The following is a 22,717-nucleotide window of genomic DNA, read 5'->3' as shown; positions in this document are numbered from 1 at the left end:
TATTTCTATCTATTATTACTTTATTATTGTACAACTGAAAGTTTAATATGATACATACATGGATGAGAATTTTAGTACAATTATATGCATACAGAAAAAAAAATGAAAACGAAAAGTGGGGTCCTCATATTTAGATGGTCCCCACCGTAGGTAGGCCATGCCCCAAAAATATTCTCCAAATGATGATCCAAACCCTCGATCGGATATATAACATGATCAGTACAACATTGATGACCTAGAAAGTTCAAAAAATGACAACCTAAAAACTGCCACAAATTTAAAAAAAATGCGTATGAAATCAACTTCCAGGAGCCGGATCCCTTCCTCCTAGGTGGGTCTCTGCACATTCAGTCGCCCCATCCCCTTCCGTATTTTCCGCATATGATGGTGTGCCACAAAGCCGATTTTTCAACTCCAAATCTCCATAGCCACTTCCCCAACATTGATATATTACGAAGTTTGATTCCTCCAATCCCAAGCCCTCCGTTCTTTTTAGAGATGCATACCTTTTTCCACTTGAGCAGATGCTTGAGACTCCCTCCCTCCCCCCCCCCCCCCCCCCCCCGTCGCAGGAACTCCCTTTGTAATTTTTCAATTCGGTTTGCAATCTTGACAGGTATCTTGAACAGTGACATGAAGTACATGGGCATATTGGACATGGCTTAATGATGGTAATTCTGCCCCCGAACGATAGGTATTTTCTTCTTCCATGATGCTAGTTTTCTTTCGATCCTCTCCACGATCATGTCCCATTGTGCCTGTTTGGGGATCCCATATCCCAAGGGGAGGCCCAAGTAAGTTACTGGTAATGTACTCTCCGTACATCCTAGAATTTGTGCGTATTTGCTGATTAAATGGTCTTCCAAGTTTATGCCTGCAATTCCACTTTTGAAGAAATTTATCTTTAGACCCGTTGTCATCTCGAACCACCTGAATAACCGTCTGAGATTTACGACCCGTGATTCCTCGTCCTTCAAAAGTACCAATGTATCGTCAGCGAACTGCAGATGAGAGACCGTCTCGGAATTACGATATGCTTTAAGCCCAGTGATGAGCTTCTATTAGGAAAAACCATAAATACAATATAGTTACGAAAGGTGACTTCTAGAGTGAAAATTTTACTTAGGCAATAGCTTGGAAATATATATAAAGAATGGAAACGAACAAATTGAGTTAGAGAAGAATTTCTAGCAATTGAACAAATTGATTGACATCATTCACACAAAATAAGGGAGCTTTTGTAGGTCATGTTGGTTTGATTAACTATCCTTGTTAGGGAACTTTTGGAATTTAGTGATGATGGTTTGTGATTTCAAAAGAAATATAATTAGTAATTTATAGATGTGTGTCAGCTTGTTTCCCTTTTGAGGTAGCGGGTTCTGGGGTTTTGAAAAAAGGAAAAAAAAAAATTCATATCTAAAAATTTTGCCCCAAATCCGGGTCATTACACACCTTGAGCAGGGGACTGTGAAACTGGATTTTCATGTCTAGTGGAGGCTGTGAAACTAAATACGACCTTCAGCAGTAGGGGTTGGACCGATCGCCAACCTATTGCCAGTAGTAAACTCCCCTACCTTGCATGTAACAATCTATTGTCCCTACCTCACATGTAACAATCTATTGTCTAGCCATGGTTTTAAATTTTGGTTTCGGTCCCAATTCCGACCTTGGCCGAAACCGAAATCCAGTAATATGAAAAAAAAAAGTAGTATTTTATTATATCCGAAATTTCAGCCAAAATTACTCAAAATTCAGAATAATACTATATTTTAAAAAAAAATCAATTTCCTGAAATTTAGATCCAAATTTTCGAAATTTGGAACCAGCCCAATGTCTAGGTGAGTGTCCTATCTTCCGGAGCAAGCCGAATTAGAGAGAAAGAGAGAGGGTGGCAATATCAAAAGAAGAGGATGTGCTATTTTCTATTTGCAAAAAGGTGCGCCAAAGACGCCCATATGCTTCGATGAAAAGGCACAAAGAGTACATTTCGAAATCGAGAGGGAAAGCAAGGAAGAACAAGATTCATCCATGGCGAGTCTTTCAAGCCTTGTTCACGAGCTTCGTGAACGCATAGCAGCTTCTTCTTCCTCTCCTTATGAGCCAGGATCCTCAGATTTCGACCCTTTAGAAACCCGATTTCGCACTGTACTTCCTAACCTCCTCCAAGCCTACGTCCTCCCCTCTTCCACAGGTTTCTCTTTCTCTCTCTCTCTCTCTCTCTCTCTCTCTCTCTCTCTCTCTCTCTCTAAATTTCCCCTCTTTTCTTCAACTTCTAAACAAAACTTTTATACTGCAGCTAATGAGAGAGAGGTGACAGCAGTGTTGAAGCTCTTATCTCACACCGCGAGGAATTTCCCCGGAGTTTTCTATCATGGGAAGGCTAGTGCTATTCTCCCCATCATCGGTCGAATCTTGCCTTTCTTTTCGGAGCCCGCTTTCCGGTCAGTCTCTGTATCTTTCTCTCTTTATATATCCATCTATCTTTATCTCTCTAACCTAGGTCATTTCTCTAATAAAGAAGGGAACTCATAAGATTTCTTCAAAATAATGGAATCTCCAAAAACCCCCAAAACATAAAACAAAAAAAATGTTTTGGAACACTTAATAGAACAGTTCATTTATTATGTCAATTGATTAAGCTATGCAGGATTAAGACAATGAGTTGTAAAAGTTAGAATAGAAATACACATAGAGGCTTAGGAAAACATAAAACGAAAGAATAGAAGAATTTCATCATAATAAGGATATAAGTAAGTATCTATTTGGAAGAGGAGATGGCTCAAGGCTTGGATGGAATCTTGGGATGCAGAATAAACTCCTTTCACCCACCTCTTATCGTGGGCTACCTCTAGGGGGCAGTAGGCCTAATAAGGCGAGTTGTGGCCATATAGTAGAGAGGGTAGAAAGAAGACTGGATACATGGAAAAGGAATTTAGTCTCGAGAGGAGGTAGAGTCACTCTCATAAAAGCAGTTCTAGCAAACATTCCTATTTATCAAATGTCGGCATTCAAATGCCCAATGAATGAGGGGCTCAGATGATAAGAGTAGCATTCCTTTGGTGAAGTGGGAGTAAGCGTGTAAACCCCTTAAAAGTGGGGGCCTTGGCATTAGGAGAATAAAGGAAGCAAATATTGCCCTATTAAGAAAATGTCTGTGGAGGTTTGGTAAGAAAGAGAATCATCTCTGGGTTAGAGACTTAGAGTTATTGAAGGTAAATATGGTGCTTCACCGGGACATTGGGTTACAGGAGTGACATTATGGAGAGATATCTTGAAATTTAGTCACCTGTTTGCAGCTGGTGTAAGATTCAAAGTCTATGCAGGGGATAGAGTTCGATTCTGGTTAGATAAATGATGTTATGATTGACCCCTAAAAGATATGTTCCCGGATTTGTATGTGCTAGCATTGTTCAAATTTGGTTTTGTTAAGGATCATTTGGAAAGAAAGGAAGATAGCGTGGTTTGGAATCCGAGATTCAAGAGGAAATTCTTTGATAGAGAACTTGCATCCATTGCTAGGCTATTGACAGTACTTAAAGAGGGATACATTAAGCAAGATGGGGAGGATAAATGGGTTTGGATCTGGAATACATCTGGTGAGTCCTCGGTTAAGTCCTTTTATCATCATTTAGTGGCTTGTCCTATGGTTTCCAAGGTAGCTAAAGTGTGGACATTCCAAGCCCCCTTAGAATGTGCACCTTTGGGTGGGTGGCCTTACGTCAGAGAATTCAAGCGGTGGACTTTCTTCGCAAGAGGGAGATGCTAATTGTGGACCACTATGGCTTATGCATTGAGGCGGGAGCAATAGCGGACCACCTTCTCATTCATTGCAAGCTAGCTCGGGAGGTGTGGAGCAAACTCCTAAGTAGATTTGGTATCAATTGGGTGTTCCTAGAAAAACTCGTTGATCTCCTTCAATGTTGGTCGTTAGTCCCTTGGAAGAAGAAAGGAAAAATCTTATGGAATGTGTCCTTCTTAGCTGCTGTTTGGGTGCTATGGAAAGAAAGGAATTCAAGAGTTTTTAAGGGGGTCTCAAAAAGTCCGACCTTCCTGACGATTCCCTGGGTGAAATCTCTTCCAAGTTTCAAATTTGTATCAGCCTATGACCTATGGGAAGGATGGAAAGGAGTATGCTGTAGTGTGGAAATTAAGCAAAAGATTGTTCAAGAATGGGTTCCCCCCGCCCCTAACTTTTTAAAGTTGAACCTTGATGGCTCTAGTTTGGGAAACCCCGGTCTAGCGGGAAATGGAGGCGTTCTTAGAAATGATCTGGGGAGGTGCTTTGGGCATTTGCAGGTCCCATAGGGGAGGCGGACGCATCCGAGGTCGAGGTGCAGGTGGTGCACCAAGGCTTAAAGTTGTTGGTAACAGATCGCTTGGACAATGTGGTGGTATAAGGGGACTCCCTAAATGTCATCCCGTGGCTCAATGGTTTGCAAAATCAATTTTGATGGTTCGAAAGATTCTTTGATGAGATGCAAGATTGGGTGGCCTTTTTCTCATCGATAGTGTTTCATCATGTTCGTCAATCCGCTAATAAGGTGGCGGATAGCCTAGCTAGAGGAGTTTCAAAAGAAGCCCTAGCGTTGTTTGATTCCTTTCCTCCCTGACTTCATATGTAGTTGCTATGTGATTTGCCCTCATTTGTATTGTGCATATTTTGTACTTTGACCATCTCGGTTTTTTTTAGCAATAAAATTGGCTGCCATTAAAAAAAGGATATAAATAAGATAAATGTAAAGGAAATAATGGTTATCTCTTCTCTTGACATGTTACTTTTATCATTTTTTTATTAATCACTCTTATAAACCTGCCTAAATTCTTCCAATTTTTTTTCTTTCCAACAATGGCAGTCTAGACAGTAGTTGGGAGCTGATGGTTTGCATTTTTTATTAGTCACTCTTAGAATTCTTCCAAAAAATGTTTTTTTTTCCTTTCCCACAGGGCCCACAGTGGCAGTCTAGATCGTAGTTAGGAGCTGATGGTTTGCAATAACAGCTGCAAGTAGATTAATTGACTTGAACTGATAATGGTGAAGATCATTTGAAGTAGGAACTCATGAAGCTATTTTGGGCTGTGACTGCTTTAAGCCATACTTTTATCGCCGGCATTGCCTTTCAACTGCAGATTCTGTGATCTGGATTTTGGTTGCTTGGCATTTGAGAAACTCCTCTTGAGTGGGCCCATACTAATTGGATCATAGTTTTAAAACTCCCCATGTCATCATGGACTCCTCCGATGTAACTCCCTTTTACCTTGGTCGTGTTCCACTCTTTGCCGCTGCATTCCACAGTCTGCCCTAGAGAGTCAATAAAAACTCCCTTGACTCTCCCGAGTTATGACTGTGTCAACCGAGTACTCAGCCGCGTCAACCGAGTACTAGACCGGGTCGTGCCAGGTCGACTAGGATTTTCTTCGACCGCGTTTTGACCCGCATCCGTCTTTTGAAACACTTCATTGGATAAAGTGCTTTTACTGTTGATTATTGTTATGAGATCATCATCCTTTTAGAAATTGTAGTTGATGCCCTTGTCCCGCAATAAAATGCTTTTCCGCTATGATTTGTGGACACGGACCATAATCATGGTTTGTGGACACGGATTTGTGTGCCGAGTTGTACACAGATATGAGGTATGTAACATGGCAACCCCTAAAAATCTAGAAATAGTGTCACACTAATACACATACATGCATATAAAGTTACTAACACTTCTAACAGTATACTTAAAAAGTGTCTAAAGGAGTGTCGACACGTGTGGACACGGGTGTTGTGTCGGACACGGCACAACACATGTGCCGGCCTTAAATTCAAAGTGTCAGCCAAATCATAGCTTTTCTGTCACATAGTGTTGGTATTCTGAGGGCATCTTGGATAGGTATATGCCGTTGTTAAATTATTTTCTTCTCATTATGTGTTGCATGCTTTGATGCCTGTTAGTTTTTTTAGCATTTTGATATTGTTTGTGTCAATTTTGACATCGTTCCCCTCTGCAACATGTTGGTTGGTGGACGGTATTGTTTGAACTTTCAGCTCTCGTCACGGGGTGATTTTTGAGACAGTTGCATCACTTCTATCCTTGCTCCGTACAGGAGAACGAGAAGCATATCGCCAGTTTTTCTTAGATGCCATGTTGGTTGTTGAAGGTATCATTCCTCAGTAGTCATTCACCTTTGAAAAATATATTATGGTATGGCATATCATATACTTGCACATACATATGTGTGTGTTACATGTATATATTTATACTTTACATCTCCATTAGCATTTATTTTCTCACATTTAGTCTATTCATGAGATGTGTGGGGACCATGGTTTTAAATTGCAACCAAAATGCCGAAAAATTTCTGGAAATTTCAGATTTTGTCCGGGACCTAGACCACAATTCTTAAAATTTCGGCTAAAATTTTAAGATTTACACTGAATTTTTAAAAATTTCCACCGAAATTTCGGTTTCAGAAACCTTGGTCAAGACTCTGGACTTGAGCTCTGTAAAAAAAAACTGACATGCCTATTCATGAGATGTGTCAGGACTCAGGACTTGAGCTCTGCAAAAAAAAACTGACATGATCTTCTTTTCATACAGATCTTTTACCTGTGGCATCACTGTATGCAGACAAATCAAATGTCGCCGGTTCCACTAAAGTGTCATTGAAGTGTTTCCACGGGTCATTTGCTTTAATATCTAGTGCCCCGGCTCTTCTTAGTGACCTCCCAGCATGTTGCAGACCCACAGATGGCCCTGGTGTTCTGATTGATCTCACAGATAAGCCAAGGTGGCAGCCTTTTGCCACTTGGACTATTAAGCTTCTTAGTAAATGTCTTACTGAAGGAACTCTTTATGTGGAAGGACTCATCAATGCATCTTTCGTGACTGCTGCGTGTACTCTATTATGTTATGGGGATTCTGCTTTGCATATGGTAAGTAGCATCTCAGATATGGTGTTGGGCATTATTAGTTATTTAGTTGAATTCTGAGATGTGCTTAAACCAATAGTTTTTAATTTGCTGATTCTTTACATTCTAAGGCATGCTTTGACTTCACGCGCATTACAACATCAGTGATAGATGCAGATATTGTTCCCAGCGAAAAACTTATTCGATCAATATCGTCCATATTGAGCCAAGATAAAAAGGAAATAATGTTCAGGTATGCCTTCATTTTTTTTTTTTGAATAATTCAGGTATGCCTTCAGCTATCATAAAATCCATGCCAACTTGTCTCTGTCTAGCTTGAATTATATGCCTTTACCGTGCTACCATAATTCAAAAACTTATGAAACAGTATTGGGCTTAGTACATATATTGATACATACATATTTTGTTTTTGAAAGATATCTATAGATACATACATATGTAAGTACGTATATGTATGGATGTATATATAACACATATATATGTAGTATATTCGCATGCCTTATGTGACGCTGTGAGGGTCATATCCATTAGATCCTTGATAGCCATATCCTTTAGGTCTATCATTGATCTTCCCACAATATGTGGATTAATTGATTAATTGTTGCTGCTCCCTCTCAACTGTAGCTATGTTGGCACTCATTGTTCTCATCTTTGGGCGAAGATGAGAATGGAGATCCCAACAAATATCTTGTGCATCTCCTCTTTTCTTGCAATGAACACATTTCATTTTGTCTCTATCATCCCTCAGTGTCCCTACACATGGTTGTCTTCTTCCACAATTGTTTCCACCTCCTTTATTGCCTTCAGTATAATCTGCTACAAGAGTTGAATGCTCTACTTTTGTAGCTGAACGAGGACCATAAAGGTTGCCTTTCGATTGGCTACTTGGATATAACTATAGATGGATTCAAGAGGAGGTAGCTCATCTTTCCCAAGCACCTGAACCTGTTGGAATTCTAGATCTTGGTTCAAGCTTGCTATAGATTAAAACTTCTTGCGTTGCTTGGTTTGTTCTTTATATCTTAGAGAGTAGGGGCTATTGGCAGAGAATGATCTAGTTCCAATCCCCATATGCAGCTGGTAAATTCAGGATACATCCTTCCTTTAAGAATAGGTTTGTGCTACTGTTTCCCATATATCCTAGGCAGTCCTAAAAAATAGTAGATTTCTACAAATACTTGTCTCCATTGAATGTGAGAGCCAAGCCATCATTGTGGGATTCTCACCTTCCCAATCATCATGGGATGGATCTTTTCTTTGGGTTCTTTAATCTTCTCGGTTATTTAACACAACTTACTTCGGCTACCGGTAAACATCCTATCCGATTATACCCATTCCAAATAGTTTCTTCCATTAAGTAATCCTGGGTGCTCATTGTTATCATTAATCCTGGGTTGTCATTATGAATTTATGACTACTTCAGTTGATTACTGGTTGTTTAACGTCAGACACCTTATTCAATGCTTCTTCCATAGGCAATATATCAAATCAAGATCTCACCCAAATAGAACATTGATAGAAAGAGATTAAGGATAGATTTATATGTTCTCAGAATGTCTTGCTCAGAAAATCTTCCTATTATGTTTTTAAAGGTAATATTTTTTGGACAAATAGAAAAATGACAAACCATTGAAGTGGGGTTGGATTTCACATGATTTGTCTTCACAAGATGGAATTAAGTTACGGGAAAGGATTAATTTTTTTAGGTTGTAATACTATTTTTATGTCTTCCTATCGTGCTTCGAGTTCTGGTTAGTATAGGCTGAAATTTTTGTCTTTGTTTTTTATCAATTTTGAGAGAAATGTAATAATCTGTGCGGCAGAAGCTAGTCTATTCAGAAGTTATTCTGAAAGTTCATGGGTACAAATTCAGAATATGGATAGTAGAGTTTCCCACAGTCATATATTGTGGTCATATCTTGCAATGTCAGAGGTTTATTTTCTCTCTTTTGGGGAGGTAAATTGGAGTTTTGGGTGATCCCTGCCAGTTTTTTTTTTTTAATGGTACCCCTGCCAGTTTATTAATTAATAAAAGAAAGTATTAGCATTACGTCTGAGTCATCTAGTTTTTGGATCTCAAACCAGAGGCTGTGCAGGAGACTCCAAACCCTCTATAAACAGAGAATGTTATTGATATTAACTTAACTCCATGGAGGAAATGGACTAGATGCAAACTGCAAATTCACAATTTAATATATTTATAGAAGAATGCTTTAATCTGCCTTGAGTAATGGGAGAAAAAAAGATGACGATCATCTATAATCTGGCTCCCATTTCTAGAATAACCAAGCATCATTTTGTGCCGTGGTTAAAGGTTTCTCATTGGTGATGGTACAAACATGTGGCTGAAATCTTTAATGTGTCTAAGCTCAAGAACCTGCATGTGCTTTGAGTTTCATTTTGATTTTTTAGTTAATTGAGCCCTATTTTCTTGATTACCATTTCTCTATTAAGTTGTCACTAAAAGATTTCCGTTCCAGAAATGCAGTGTATGATTCATCCATGGGTGCTTGCCTCCATGTACTTCACTCTAGCTGTCAGGATGATGTTGTTCAGGTCACAGCCGGTGACTTAGTTAGTGTTTTTCCTCAATCAATACGGAGCACAGATAGCCCAGAACTGGAGGTTAATATTTCTGCCCTTTTGTTCTTATGTAAACACACATGGCTATTCTTGTTTTACAAGTTTTACCCATTTCTTGGTAGCTGGTACCTATGTCACAAATATCTCCATTATTTTCAAAATATCGCATTTTTATTGCAACATTTTGATAACCAGAACTTGAAATATCACGATATTATCCTGATATTTTTACGATATTTTTTATTTTTTATTTTTTCTTTAATTTTATGTATTTTTATATTTATATAATTTTATTTTTATTGTTTTTCCTGATATAAACCCTACAAAATAAAAAAAAATTAATATATTTGCCGAGAAATTCCCGAGAACGATATTTGTGACATAGGCTAGTACTTGGTATGAATTTGAAGGGTTAATACTATTGATTGGAGGGGATATTTCCATATCCATTTCAGGTTGCTTTTTGCAGTGCATACATAAGAATTGCTAAAATCTGCCCCCTACATATCTGGAGGCCAGGGATCCTCATCAATATGCTCTGTTCTTTAAAACCTCCCTTGCAATTAATTGATTGCATTAGAGTGGCTTTAGGTATAATTGGCCCAGATCGTATGGGAGAGAAAGTCATCAATGTAGACATCAGAGGTGGCGAAGGATTTGAGAACTCTATAGTCGGAGAGAAGCGCCCGGCTCAGAATGTGGTCAATTTAGCAAGTAAGCGCCAAAAGATAGAGACGGAGAGATTGCTTTCTAATACTAATGCTCGACTGGGCGGTGAGGGTGCTTGTGTGTCTACATGTGAACGAGACAAAGAGTATGCTAATTACATGGGAGAATTACTTCATTCTTTTGTTGGCATTTTGAGTCCAAGTGATTCTAAAGCTGCTACTTTGACTCAGAAAACTGCTTTGATGGCTCTTAGCATGCTTTGCATTGTATTCTGTAACTATCCTCAGACCAATTTGTCTCTTACCATTTTTCAACATGTGATTTGTTGGATACCTCAGATATGTGAGCAGGTATGTGGAAATTGTTAAAAGCACTAGCAATTGGTTACTAGAATACCACCCTTTTATTTTTTTCTCTTCTCCCCCCTCCTATTATTCTAGTTAAGATTGCTTCTTGCAGGCAAAAGAAAGCAATTCACTCACATTTGATTTATCCATCTATTTGGAAGCAATTCACAGCATACTACTTCTGCAAAGTACGTCAGTTGACTGTCTTTTCCCAACTTTCACATCACATAATTAGACAGAATAGCTAATTCTTAGCACCTTTCAGGCTACCATGGTTTTAAATTTCGGCCGAAATACCGATATTTCGGCTGAAATTTTGGATTTCAGTTGGGAGCGAAATTGCAATCACCAAGATCTGAAATTTCAGCCAGAGAAAATGTGATTTTTTAAAGTTTTTTCCCCAAAATGTCGGCCAAAATTTCAGTTTCGGCTGTCGGAAACCGAACCCAAAACCAAAATTTAAATCCTTGCAGACTACTATGTCAACCTTGAGATCTATTCACTCTTCCCGAGCTTGCAAGTCTGTTTCCGATTCTGCCTCATCATTTTATATCTTGTCTATTCTGTTGTGCAGGTTCTCTTCCTTTGGGAATGAGGCCTTTTAAAGATGAGGATAATGGGTGGATGAATTGCACAGGGACCTCAAGTTATGACCATCCCAGATATGAAAATTTAATAAATTTTGTGTTAAAACTTCCTTGGACTCATTCTCTCCAAGTTACCCAAGCTCATCCTCTCTGGAAAACGAGATGTCTCTCTCTTCAAATTCTTTCCAAGATCGGAGTTAAAGTAAAATCTGAAGGTGATCTTGAAGTCCTGGACTTGGCTCTTCATGATGAAGATGAAAAGGTTAGAGCTGAAGCTGTTATTTGTATGCCTGTGATTGTCTTGTGCTCTGGTCGTAGTCTACTACAGCCTATCTTTGAAAGACTGGAGTAAGTCAATTATAACTTTTTAAACATATTTACATATGCAAGTTATGATTTGTTTAATTTCACAATTTCAGTGAAAATAATGTATGGGGTTCAGGATACCACTATGATGTGGACCGGGTCCCGGCCGAAGAGTACAAGGGCCTAGTGTAGTAGGTGTGTCAATTATAACTTTTGGAAGAATTGCTAAAATCTGCCCCTACAAGAGATTGTGGTTCTGTGATCTTTGTACTTTCCTTTTCAGTACGCCTAGTTTTAGGTACCTGCAAGAAGTAGGGATGGCAACTTGTGACCCAAGCAACCTTTGTCCAGCAATCAAACAAGCAAACACATTGTAAACATAGATATTTTATTGCCCATTTCTGTTTTCAAGCAGTACTGATCTTAAAGTCCCCTTGGCTATGCCCCTCATGATCCAGATATTTTATTTTATTTTATACTATAAAACTTGTCTTATTCACCGAAAAGATTGAACGTTTTTGAAGTTTAATGAACTTCACGTAGAATGTATACATGGCCTTCTAAGTTATTTTATTAACTTTTATTTATTTGTTGCTCAATTTTAGGTTACTGGGGAAAGACAAGTGTGACCAAGTAAATAAAATTGTTCCCTATTCTCTTGGCTACTTGTCATGCCTTTATGGGTGTTCTAATGCCATTGGTGATCTAAACGGAAATTATTGCAAAGTTTTCCTAAATAACTACCACAAGGGGCAGATTCAGACATTGGATCTTCTCTTGAGAGGATTTTGGTGTCCACAGTGTGACAAAAGGGTTCTGCATGATCAAGAACAAAATTCTGAAGTTCTAAATCTATGCCAGGTGCAAAGCATGGAGGCCGGTTTTGACTTTGATTTTCTTACTCTACAGTCTCTTTTTTTCACATTTCTATTTGATGAGTCATCAGAAGAGGTTCAACTTGCGTGCGTTGGGATCATCTCTAGAGTTCTCCAACATGGGCCTCAAGATATCCTGCTTAAAACAAGATTTCAATGGACACACTGTATTGAATATTTGCTTCTTCACAGAAAGAAAGCTATAAGGGAAGCATTTTGTACACAGATTAGCTGCTTCCTTGAAAGACATGCTTTGGATTGTTTATTTATTGATGGGGAGACATGCGGCAAAACAAAAGAACAAAAATTTCTGGACAAGTTGAAACATGCTTTGGCAGAAACTGATGATCCCCAGATTTTAGAGACTTTGTTGGAATCTACAGCTGAGATTATGAATACTGTTGATGTACATGGGCAGATTTTCCTTTTTTCGCTTATTTTATTGGTTGACCAGCTTGATAATCGTCACGTGACTGTAAGAATGACATCATCAAGATTAATACATAGATCATGCTATTTCCATCTTAAAGGAGGATTAGAATTAATCCTTTCTAAGGTTGTTCAAATCCGGGATGAGTTGTTTAATTATCTTTGTGCGAGACTTGTGAGCCGCCCTGCTATGATCCGAGAGTTTGCAGAGGCTGTTGTTGGTATTCAAACTGAGGAACTTATTAGGAGAATGGTTCCTATCATTCTTCCAAAACTTGTGGTTTCTCAGCAGGATAATGACCAAGCTGTGATGACCTTAAATGAGCTGGCGAAATCTTTGAACACGGATTTAGTACCGTTGATTGTTAATTGGTTACCCAAAGTGCTTGCTTTTGCACTTCTTCGAGCTGAAGGGCGGGAGTTATTCTCTGCTTTGAAGTTTTATCATATGCAAACTGGGTCCGATAACAAAGAAATTTTCGCAGCTGCTTTACCGGCACTTCTTGATGAACTTATATGCTTTCTGGGTGATGGTGATTCAGATGAGACTAACAGAAGGTATTTCCCTCTCTAGAAATTCCACATTGTTTTGACAAAAAAATTGCATGTATTCTGTTTCATACCTATGTCACAAATATCGTTCTCAAGAATTTCTCGGCAAGGGAAAATCTCAGGATATATTATTTTATTTTTCAGGTTTTACCGGAAAAAAACTGAAAATATATAAATTGAAATAAAATAAAATAAAATATATAGTAAAAATATAGAGGGCGAGCCTTGGCGCAATGGTAAGGTTGCTCCATTGTGACCTGGTGGTCACGGGTTCGAGTCACGGAAACAGCCTCTCTGCAAAGCAGGAGTAAGGCTGCGTACATCTAGCCCTCCCCAGACCCCGCAGTGGCGAGAGCCTCGTGCACTAGGCCGCCCTTTTTATAGTAAAAATATCGTTAAAATATTGTTAAAATATCGTGTTATTATCGTAAAATTATCGCGGTAAATGAAAATATCGCTATTTTTTTTAATTCTCGGGATTATCTCAGGATTTTGTCGTTTCATCAAAACACTGTGATAAAATCGCTATATTTTGAAAATATCAGAGATATTTGTGACATACTTTCACTCATTTGTGGACTTGAATACCATATATTGTTGTTAATTCCCTTGCTAATTACAGGACCACAAGAATTCCTCAGATGATAAAAGAGGTTGCTATAATCCTCACAGGTTCTGATGATCTGTCAGGATTTTTGAAGAATCACTTTGTTGGTCTTCTTAACAGCATCGATAGGAAGATGCTTCATGCTGAGGATCTATCACTGCAGAAACAAGCCTTGAATCGCATAGAAAAGCTGATTGAAATGATGGGCACTCACCTTAGTACATATGTTCCTAAAATTATGGTTCTTCTAATGCATGCCGTTGATAAAGAAACACTTCAAAATGAAGGTCTTTATGTCTTGCATTTTTTCATCAAACAATTGGCCAAGGTATCGCCTTCCAGCACTAAACATGTAATTTCTCAAGTTGTCGCTGCTCTTATCCCATGTTTGGAAGGATATAAAGAAAACCCATCTTTACATTTGGAGAAAGTGGTTGAGATTTTGGAAGAACTAGTGGTCGAGAACAGGCTACTACTAAAACAACATATCCGCGATCTCCCTCTGTTACCTAGCATTCCTATCTTGTCTGAAGTAAATAAATCTATACAAGAAGCACGGGGAGCAATGACTTTGAGGGATCAGCTGCGAGATTTTGTCGATGGTCTAAACCACGAGAGCTTGAATGTAAGGTATATGGTGGCTTGTGAGTTAAGCAAACTGTTGAATCTAAGAAGGGAGGACGTTACAGCTGTGATAGTAGGTGAAGTTGATTCAGATTTGGATGTTGTGAGTTCTTTGATTACATCCTTACTTAGAGGATGCGCAGAGGAATCAAGGACCGCAGTGGGCCAACGGCTGAAATTGGTTTGTGCCGATTGCCTTGGAGCACTTGGGGCGGTGGACCCCGCCAAGTTCAAGGGAATTTTATGCCAACGCTTCAAGATCGAATGCTCGGATGATGATCTTATTTTTGAGTTGATACACAAGCATCTTGCTAGAGCATTTAGAGCTGCCTCTGATACTATAGTCCAAGACTCAGCTGCATTGGCTATACAGGAGCTGCTTAAGCTCGCCGGTTGCCAGGCATCACTGGACGAAAATGTTGCAGTTTGTAATGGAAAGGAGTCAATAACGATTGGGAGTGTCATTACCGATAATTGCAATGAGATGAATAATAGGGGTCAGAGGTTATGGGATCGTTTCTCGAACTATGTTAAAGAAATAATTGCACCATGCTTGACCTCGAGATTTCAACTTCCAAACGTGGCCGATTCAACATCTGTGGGACCCATTTACAGGCCTTCCATGTCGTTCAGGAGATGGATATTCTTTTGGATTAGAAAGTTGACGGTACATGCAACTGGGTCCCGTGCAAGTATTTTCAATGCATGTCGTGCTATAGTAAGGCATGATATGCAAACAGCAATGTATTTACTACCATATTTAGTTCTGAATGCTGTTTGTCATGGTACTGCCGAGGCACGTCAGAGTATAACAGAGGAGATACTATCAGTTCTCAATGCCGCAGCTGCGGAGAACAGTGGGGCCGCAGTTCATGGAATTGCCGGGGGACAGAGTGAGGTTTGCATTCAAGCTATATTCACTTTACTTGATAATCTAGGGCAATGGGTAGATGATCTCAAACAAGAGGTCGCTCTTTCCCAGTCACTTCAAAAGCAATCATCTAAAGCTAAGGAGCCTCTATCTGATTTTGATCAACAACTTATACAGTGTAACAATGTATCTGAGCTTTTAGATGCCATTCCAAAAGTTACCCTAGCTAGGGCTTCGTTCCGTTGTCGGGCTTATGCTCGCTCTTTGCTTTACTTTGAGTCACACGTGCAGACTAAATCAGGGTCTTTTAACCCGGCAGCTGAGAGGAGTGGCATCTTTGCAGATGAAGATGTGTCATTTCTCATGGAAATATATAGTGGTTTGGATGAACCAGATGGTCTCTCTGGATTGGCGCATCTACGGAGATCGTCGAGCCTACATGATCAACTGTTAATCAACGAAAAAGCAGGTAATTGGGCTGAAGTTTTAACCTCATGTGAGCAAGCTTTGCAGATGGAGCCGAATTCAGTTCAGAGACATTCAGGTGTTCTTAACTGTTTGCTAAACATGTGCCACTTGCAGGCCATGGCCACTCATGTAGATGGGTTAATTTCTAGGGTGCCCCAATACAAGAAGACTTGGTGCATGCAAGGTGTACAGGCAGCGTGGAGGCTTGGACGATGGAATTTAATGGATGAGTACCTTTCGGGTGCCGATAAAGAAGGCCTTATCTGTGGTAACTCTGAGAGTAATGCGTCCTTTGATATGAATCTTGCGAAGATTCTCCAGGCAATGATGAAAAAAGATCAGTTCGTGGTTGCCGAAAAAATTGCCCAGACAAGACAAGCTTTGCTTGTTCCTCTAGCTGCTGCCGGCATGGACTCTTATATGCGTGCGTACCCATTTGTTGTAAAGCTTCACATGCTACGTGAATTGGAAGACTTTCATGCTCTTTTGACCGATAACTCGTTCTTGGAAAAATCATTTCATTTGGATGATCTGAGATTCTTGAAAGTAATTAACGACTGGGATAATCGTCTTAAATTTACGCAACCTTCATTGTGGGCAAGGGAGCCATTGTTGGCTTTCCGAAGGTTGGTTTTCAGTGCTAGTAATCTTGGTGCTCAAGTTGGGAATTGTTGGCTTCAATATGCAAAGCTTTGTCGTTCCGCCGGCCACTATGAGACCGCGAGTCGGGCAATTTTAGAAGCCCAAGCTTCTGGTGCGCCAAATGTTTACATGGAGAAGGCTAAGCTTATGTGGAGTACTAGAAAAGCGGATTGTGCCATAGAAGAACTGCAACAATCACTTTTAAACATGCCTGTGGAAGTTCTGGGTACAGCCGCTATGTCATCCCTTACCAGTCTATCACTTGTTACACCCAATGCACCTTCTCTATGTGCTATTGAGGCATCGAGCGAGAACAAAGACATGGCTAAAACCCTTCTTCTTTATACCAGATGGATCCATTATACTGGTCAGAAGCAAAAGGAAGATGTGATAAGTCTCTATTCCAGAGTGAGGGAAATCCAACCCAAATGGGGGAAGGGATACTTTTTTTTGGCTAAGTATTTCGATGATTTGCTTGCTGATGCCAGGAAACGTCAGGAGGACAACCTAGACGGGATAATGGACGCACGTTCCCGGCCCAGGAGCGTGCCATCTGGCACTGGTGCTGTAAATTCAACTGCTGAAGAGAAGCCTTGGTGGTCCTACCTTCCAGATGTATTATTATTTTATGCAAAGGGACTTCACAGGGGTCATAAGTATCTTTTTCAGGCACTGCCAAGGTTGTTAACCCTCTGGTTTGAATTTGGGAGCAAATACCAAAAAGATGTTTTATCATCCAATAAAGCACTGAAAACTGTTCATGGAAGGGTTGGTAATTTGTCTCAAGCATTTTTTTTTTCTGTCACAAATATCTCTGATATTTTCAAAATATCGCATTTTTATCGTGACATTTTGATAAAACGACAAAATCCCGAAATAATCCCGAGATTTTAAAATTATAGCGATATTTTCATTTTTATCATAAATATTGCAATAATATCCTGATATTATCCATATATTTTTATTTTATTTTTTCTTAAATTATATATATTCATATATTTTTAAAATAATTTTATTTTAAACATTTTTTCCCGGTATAAACCCAAAAAAATTAATATATCCCTAGATTTTTCCTTTCCGAGAAATTCCCGAGAACGATATTTGTGACAGATTTTTTCCCCCGTCCTTTAATCACTTTCAATATCCTGATTTTTCTGTTCTTTCAGGTCATGGGTGTCATGCGAGGCTGTCTAAAGGATTTGCCTGCATATCAGTGGCTAACAGCCCTCTCTCAGTTGGTTTCTAGAATCTGCCACCAGAACGAAGAAATTGTTCGGCTAGTCAAACACATAATAACATCTGTTTTACAGGAATACCCACAACAAGCTCTTTGGATAATGGCTGCAGTTTCGAAGTCTACAGTTGCTGCACGGCGTGATGCGGCAGCTGAGATCATACAAGCTGCACGGAAAGGGTCCCGCCATGGAAGTGATATCAATGGCTTATTTGTTCAGTTCGCCAGCCTCATTGATCATCTTATTAGGCTGTGCTTTCACGCAGGACAGCCAAAGGCAAGGACAATCAATATCTCAACAGAGTTCAGTGCCTTGAAACGAATGATGCCACTGGGGATCATAATGCCCATTCAACAAGCCCTTACTGTCACCTTACCCTCATATGATACAAGTATAACTGATTCTAAATTTGATATCTTCTCAGCCGCAGACCATGCTACTATATCAGGAATTGCAGATGAGGCTGAAATCCTTTCATCTCTTCAGAGACCAAAGAAAGTATGTACATAGTTGTCAAACTCGTAAGATTTATATGAGTCAACTCCCGAGTCGAGTTGAGTCGCATGGGTGACTCGCATAGCTGTCAAACTCTTATGAGTCGTATGAGTCAACTCCCGAGTCGAGTCGAGTCGATGTGCTTTCGAGGCGAGTCACATGGGCGACTTGCCTCTGTTGAAGACTTGTCTAAGTCGTTTGGTAACTCGAACGAGTCGCTGGGAGTCGACTCGAAAAAAAAAAAAAAAGACTCCTACGAGTCGAGTCGCTGGGCCTGGGCTTTCTTATTTTGATGGTTGAAAACTTGGAAGTTGGAACTTAGAACTTAATTATTTTTGTGCATGCAACTTACAAGCATATAGTTATTTATAATTTTGTCTAGTGCTTTTTATCTATGTGCTATTGTGTTATATATTTTGCATGCTTCATCTTTTGATATATAATTATATTTTTTCCAACTAAATATCTATTCTTGTCAAAAACTCTACGAGTCACGAGTCATAAAATTAAGAAATCAAGTCACGGGTCGAGTCACAGGTTGACAACTATGGTTGCTATAATGAAATTTTCCCCTTTTGGGCTGGTCTACGCTTTGGAATTCATCTTTTTAGTAATAACTGTACATGTGCTGGATTTTTCAGGTTATTTTTCACGGTAGTGATGGTATTGATCGTCCCTTTCTTTGCAAACCAAAGGACGACCTCAGGAAAGATGCACGCATGATGGAGTTCACAGCGATGATCAACCGTCTATTATCCAAATACCATGAAAGTCGCAGGAGAAAGCTCTATATTCGTACCTTTGCTGTGATTCCACTCACAGAGGATTGTGGAATGGTAGAATGGGTGCCCCACACTCGTGGGCTACGGCATATTCTTCAAGACATATACATTACTTGTGGAAAGTTTGATAGGCAAAAGACTAATCCTTGCATTAAGCGTATATATGATCAGTGTCAGGGTAAGATACCTGAGGATGAGATGTTGAAAACGAAAATCCTTCCAATGTTTCCTCCTGTTTTCCACAAATGGTTCTTAACTACATTCTCTGAGCCGGCTGCTTGGTTTAGGGCTCGGGTTGCGTATGCCCACACTACTGCGGTTTGGTCCATGGTTGGCCATATTGTAGGTCTGGGTGATAGGCATGGGGAGAACATCCTCTTTGATTCCACCACAGGTGATTGTGTACATGTTGATTTCAGTTGTTTGTTTGACAAGGGTTTACAACTTGAGAAGCCTGAATTGGTGCCTTTCAGACTGACCCAGGTAAAAGAACTCATCCTACAACTGTAGTGTCTATACCAGCAAGACTTGTCCTAAATATTGTTAAATTGGACATGCAGAATATGATTTGTCCTAAATATTGTTTAATTGAACATGCAGAACATGATAGATGGTTTAGGCATTACTGGGTATGAGGGCATTTTTTTGAGGGTCTGCGAAATCACACTTTCGGTTCTGAGGACACACAGGGAGACTCTACTGAGCGTTCTTGAAACTTTCATCCACGACCCTCTTGTCGAGTGGACAAAATCTCACAAGTCAAGTGGAGTAGAAGTTCAGAATCCCCATGCACAGGTACGAATCATCATCATCATCGTCTTCGTCGTCATCATCGTCGTTGTCGCCATCATCATCATCATCATCGTAGATGTCATTAATCATTATTATCACGACAGCACCCTTTGTTTTAACCCGGAATTTATCTAGGAACACAGGGTGGCACCTTAAATTTTATTAATAAGATAAAAAATAGTTAGCCTCTAACCAATCAAGATTCAAGAAGAGGAAAAACAAAACCCCTTTACAAAAAAAAAAAACACAGCAATATTTGTTTAGTGCGAATATAAGGGATACATAATTGGTCGCATCTAACAGCTCCTCTAGAATTTTTGGGGAGAGTAGCCCAATCTCAGTACGACACCACCCTTATTATTACTGCCAAATGTAGCACAAGCAAGGCCTTGATTGATTATTATCTAAATGTTTTTCTGTCTGAAAATTTTAGAGGGCCATCAGCAACATTGAATCAAGGCTACAAGGAGTTCTAGTTGGTGTCGGAGCAGCACCATCTTTGCCTCTGGCTGTGGAAGGACAAGCTCATCGCTTGATTGCTGAAGCAGTATCACACAAAAACCTAGGGAAGATGTATATATGGTGGATGCCTTGGTTTTAATAGCAATGGCAGGGGTCTTTGGATGCATCAAATCAGCAATGGATATTTTGTATCATTCCTCCTCTTTTCTCTGGTTTGCCTGGCCATGTATCATTATCAGGGATGGGTATTTTGTGTCATTTCCTTTCTTTTTCTCTGGTTCGTCTGGCTATGGCAGATTTTTCATTCATTTATGCAAGTAAAAGAACCTATGAATGTTGCCACGGACCATCTGCAGGGATTTTGGTTGTAGCCTTGTTAATGGGGGTGGGGGAATGGGATAAATTTTGTATTTTGGGTGATTCTATGTATATAGATCATTGAGAAAAGGAGATAGGTGCAAATGAAATTGTTGGAAATGCATCATCAGTGTTGAAATTGAAACTTTGAGTTATGCTTATGTGAGGCTTAATGGGTGTTCATACTTCAAAATAACATCTGAATATGTTCACTTTACCTTTCTAAAAATGTTTGAAAGAAAAAAGGAAGTGAAAATATCAAAATGTAGAGCAGATAGGAATATTGGGATGAGAAGAATATAAATTATAATAATTTTTATGATCTCTAGTAATGGGATTTTTCCTGTGTACAAGCTACATTTTGAAACTGGGTGTATGAACTCTCTCTACATTTCAGTCAGTAAACATGTCCAAGACCATCCAATTTGGATTGGTTGCCCAAAGTGCAAGGGCAAAAAGGTTATGAAGCTGATGGGATGTCTGGGAGTTTTTGCAATTTCTGAGATGAGTACCTCTGTATCAATACCTATATATAATATGAATTGTTCCATTTATTGTTTCTATCTATGCTGTTTTTTTTCTTTAATAATTATTCTGATAGTGTGGCAATTCATTTTTTAAGTACATTTTTTTTTTTTTTTGGTAATTCATGAAATTTTTTTAAAGGATTCATTAGCTGACCCCAACTAGTTTGGGACGAAGGCTTAGTTGAGTTGAGTTTTTTTTTTTCCAGGTAAAATTATTAGAAATCCTTTATTTAAAGAAAAAACTCGTGCTATATTTTTTAAGGTGCGGTTTTTTTTTTCGGGTAAAATTATTAGAAATCCTTGAAAAATATTTGTTTTTTATTCTGGGAAAATTTTCACTAGAAAAATAAAAGTCTAAGGCCTTCTTTGGATATCTGCAAAAACTATTTGCATATAATCTAGGGTGTGTTTGGATTGCCAGAATCAAAGCTGGAATGAAGTTTTTAGATTAAGATTTTAATTTTTTTCCATTCCGTTTCCAATAGGATACTGATTCTAGTTGCTGTTTCTGGTAGTCCAACACCTGTCCTAACATTTCTACTCTCTTTTGTTTGTCTTTTCATAAAAATTGGGGGTTTGGGGGGGGGGGGGGGGGGGGGGCGGCGGGGCGCGGTGTGGTTTAAAATGTCAGATAAGGTGGATATATCATTTTTCCAAAATCTGCTATCCTTAAAATTAGATCTTAAAAGCTGTTTTCATATAAGAGTTATTATATGGTGTCCCCGCCTTTTTGTTTTTTTTTTGTGTGTCCGCACTTTATATGCATGTATTTTTAAAAATTACAATGGGCCCACTCTATTTGATGATCCAACCCATTCATTTATTGGGACCCGCGTAAACGCCTCTACAGGATGATCCTAACCCTCAAAGACCTGTAGAGGTTTCCATAATGTGCCGTCCCTCTACAAATTGGAGGGTTAAGATCATCTTAGGGATGCGATTTTTGGGGCATGACCTATTTACATATAGAGATGAGAGAGGCAAGACTAGTTCCACAGCTCTTTTTTAAGTTTTTTTAGCTCTTGTTTGCTGCCTTGCTCTCACCATGGCCTTTTTTAGAGCGGTTGGGTCAAGCAGCAAGAGCCTGGAGGTTGTTCTGAGCGGGCCTGGGGTCAAAGGAAAGGAGGTTTCTAGCCTCATGAAGGACCCCAAACAAGGGGTCACTCCCCGTAAGTATTCAGAAGCCAACATCTAAGTTCTAAGAGGAAGAAGACTTATAATTGGAAGAATCCCAAGTGTCAGTTTATGACCCCAAGGGCGAGCTCGACTCAAATTAAAAGGTCCATGCAGTGTGGGTGAAGTCTTGCCAGGCTTGTTATATTATTCAATCCATCATAAATAAGACACAAGAGTTTAAAGGCCCCTTTATATGTACTGGATTTAGAAGTAGTGGTGGGCCTCATGGAGAAATGGAACCATGGGCTCGCCAATGTTGGACCCTTCTATGCAGTCAAGTACAACCCCGAGCCCCGTCCGGATCCAATTTCAATGGTATATGCACTCACCTTTGCTACTCCAACCCAAGCTAAGAAAATCACATACACAAAAACAAACCATGTTTAGCCAAGTAGACATCAGTTGCATTCTGTCT

The 22,717-nt window shown here is 39.4% G+C and overlaps 1 protein-coding gene across 5 annotated transcripts; it reads left to right on the top strand.

Annotated features, from left to right (window-relative positions):
- The first annotated feature begins 1,928 nt into the window (after positions 1-1,928).
- On the top strand, positions 1,929-20,772 carry ATR (Ataxia telangiectasia-mutated and RAD3-like protein). Of its 5 annotated transcripts, none has more exons than XM_077390622.1 (15): positions 1,929-2,191; positions 2,297-2,441; positions 6,032-6,144; positions 6,615-6,919; positions 7,027-7,148; positions 9,397-9,541; positions 9,955-10,518; positions 10,628-10,703; positions 11,090-11,450; positions 12,014-13,270; positions 13,887-17,244; positions 17,643-18,209; positions 18,848-19,471; positions 19,589-19,783; positions 20,214-20,772. In XM_077390622.1, the coding sequence occupies exons 1-15, from the start codon at positions 2,029-2,031 to the stop codon at positions 20,379-20,381; spliced, it is 8,163 nt and encodes a 2,720-aa protein (XP_077246737.1). In that variant the 5' UTR covers positions 1,929-2,028; the 3' UTR covers positions 20,382-20,772. The 5 variants fall into 5 exon arrangements, with proteins under 5 accessions (XP_077246737.1, XP_077246736.1, XP_077246738.1 ...); XM_077390621.1 differs by having other exon boundaries at positions 6,585-6,919; XM_077390623.1 differs by lacking the exons at positions 1,929-2,191; positions 2,297-2,441; positions 6,032-6,144; positions 6,615-6,919 and having other exon boundaries at positions 7,023-7,148; positions 9,405-9,541.
- The last annotated feature ends 1,945 nt before the right edge of the window (positions 20,773-22,717 follow it).

This window comes from Tasmannia lanceolata, unplaced genomic scaffold, assembly GCF_043159265.1.
Source record: "Tasmannia lanceolata isolate RefF3 unplaced genomic scaffold, GAP_Taslan_0.1 ptg000011l, whole genome shotgun sequence".
NCBI classification, from domain to species: domain Eukaryota; kingdom Viridiplantae; phylum Streptophyta; class Magnoliopsida; order Canellales; family Winteraceae; genus Tasmannia; species Tasmannia lanceolata.
The sequence above is the reverse complement of the archived record's forward strand: the minus strand, read 5'-3'. Positions and strand labels throughout refer to the sequence as shown.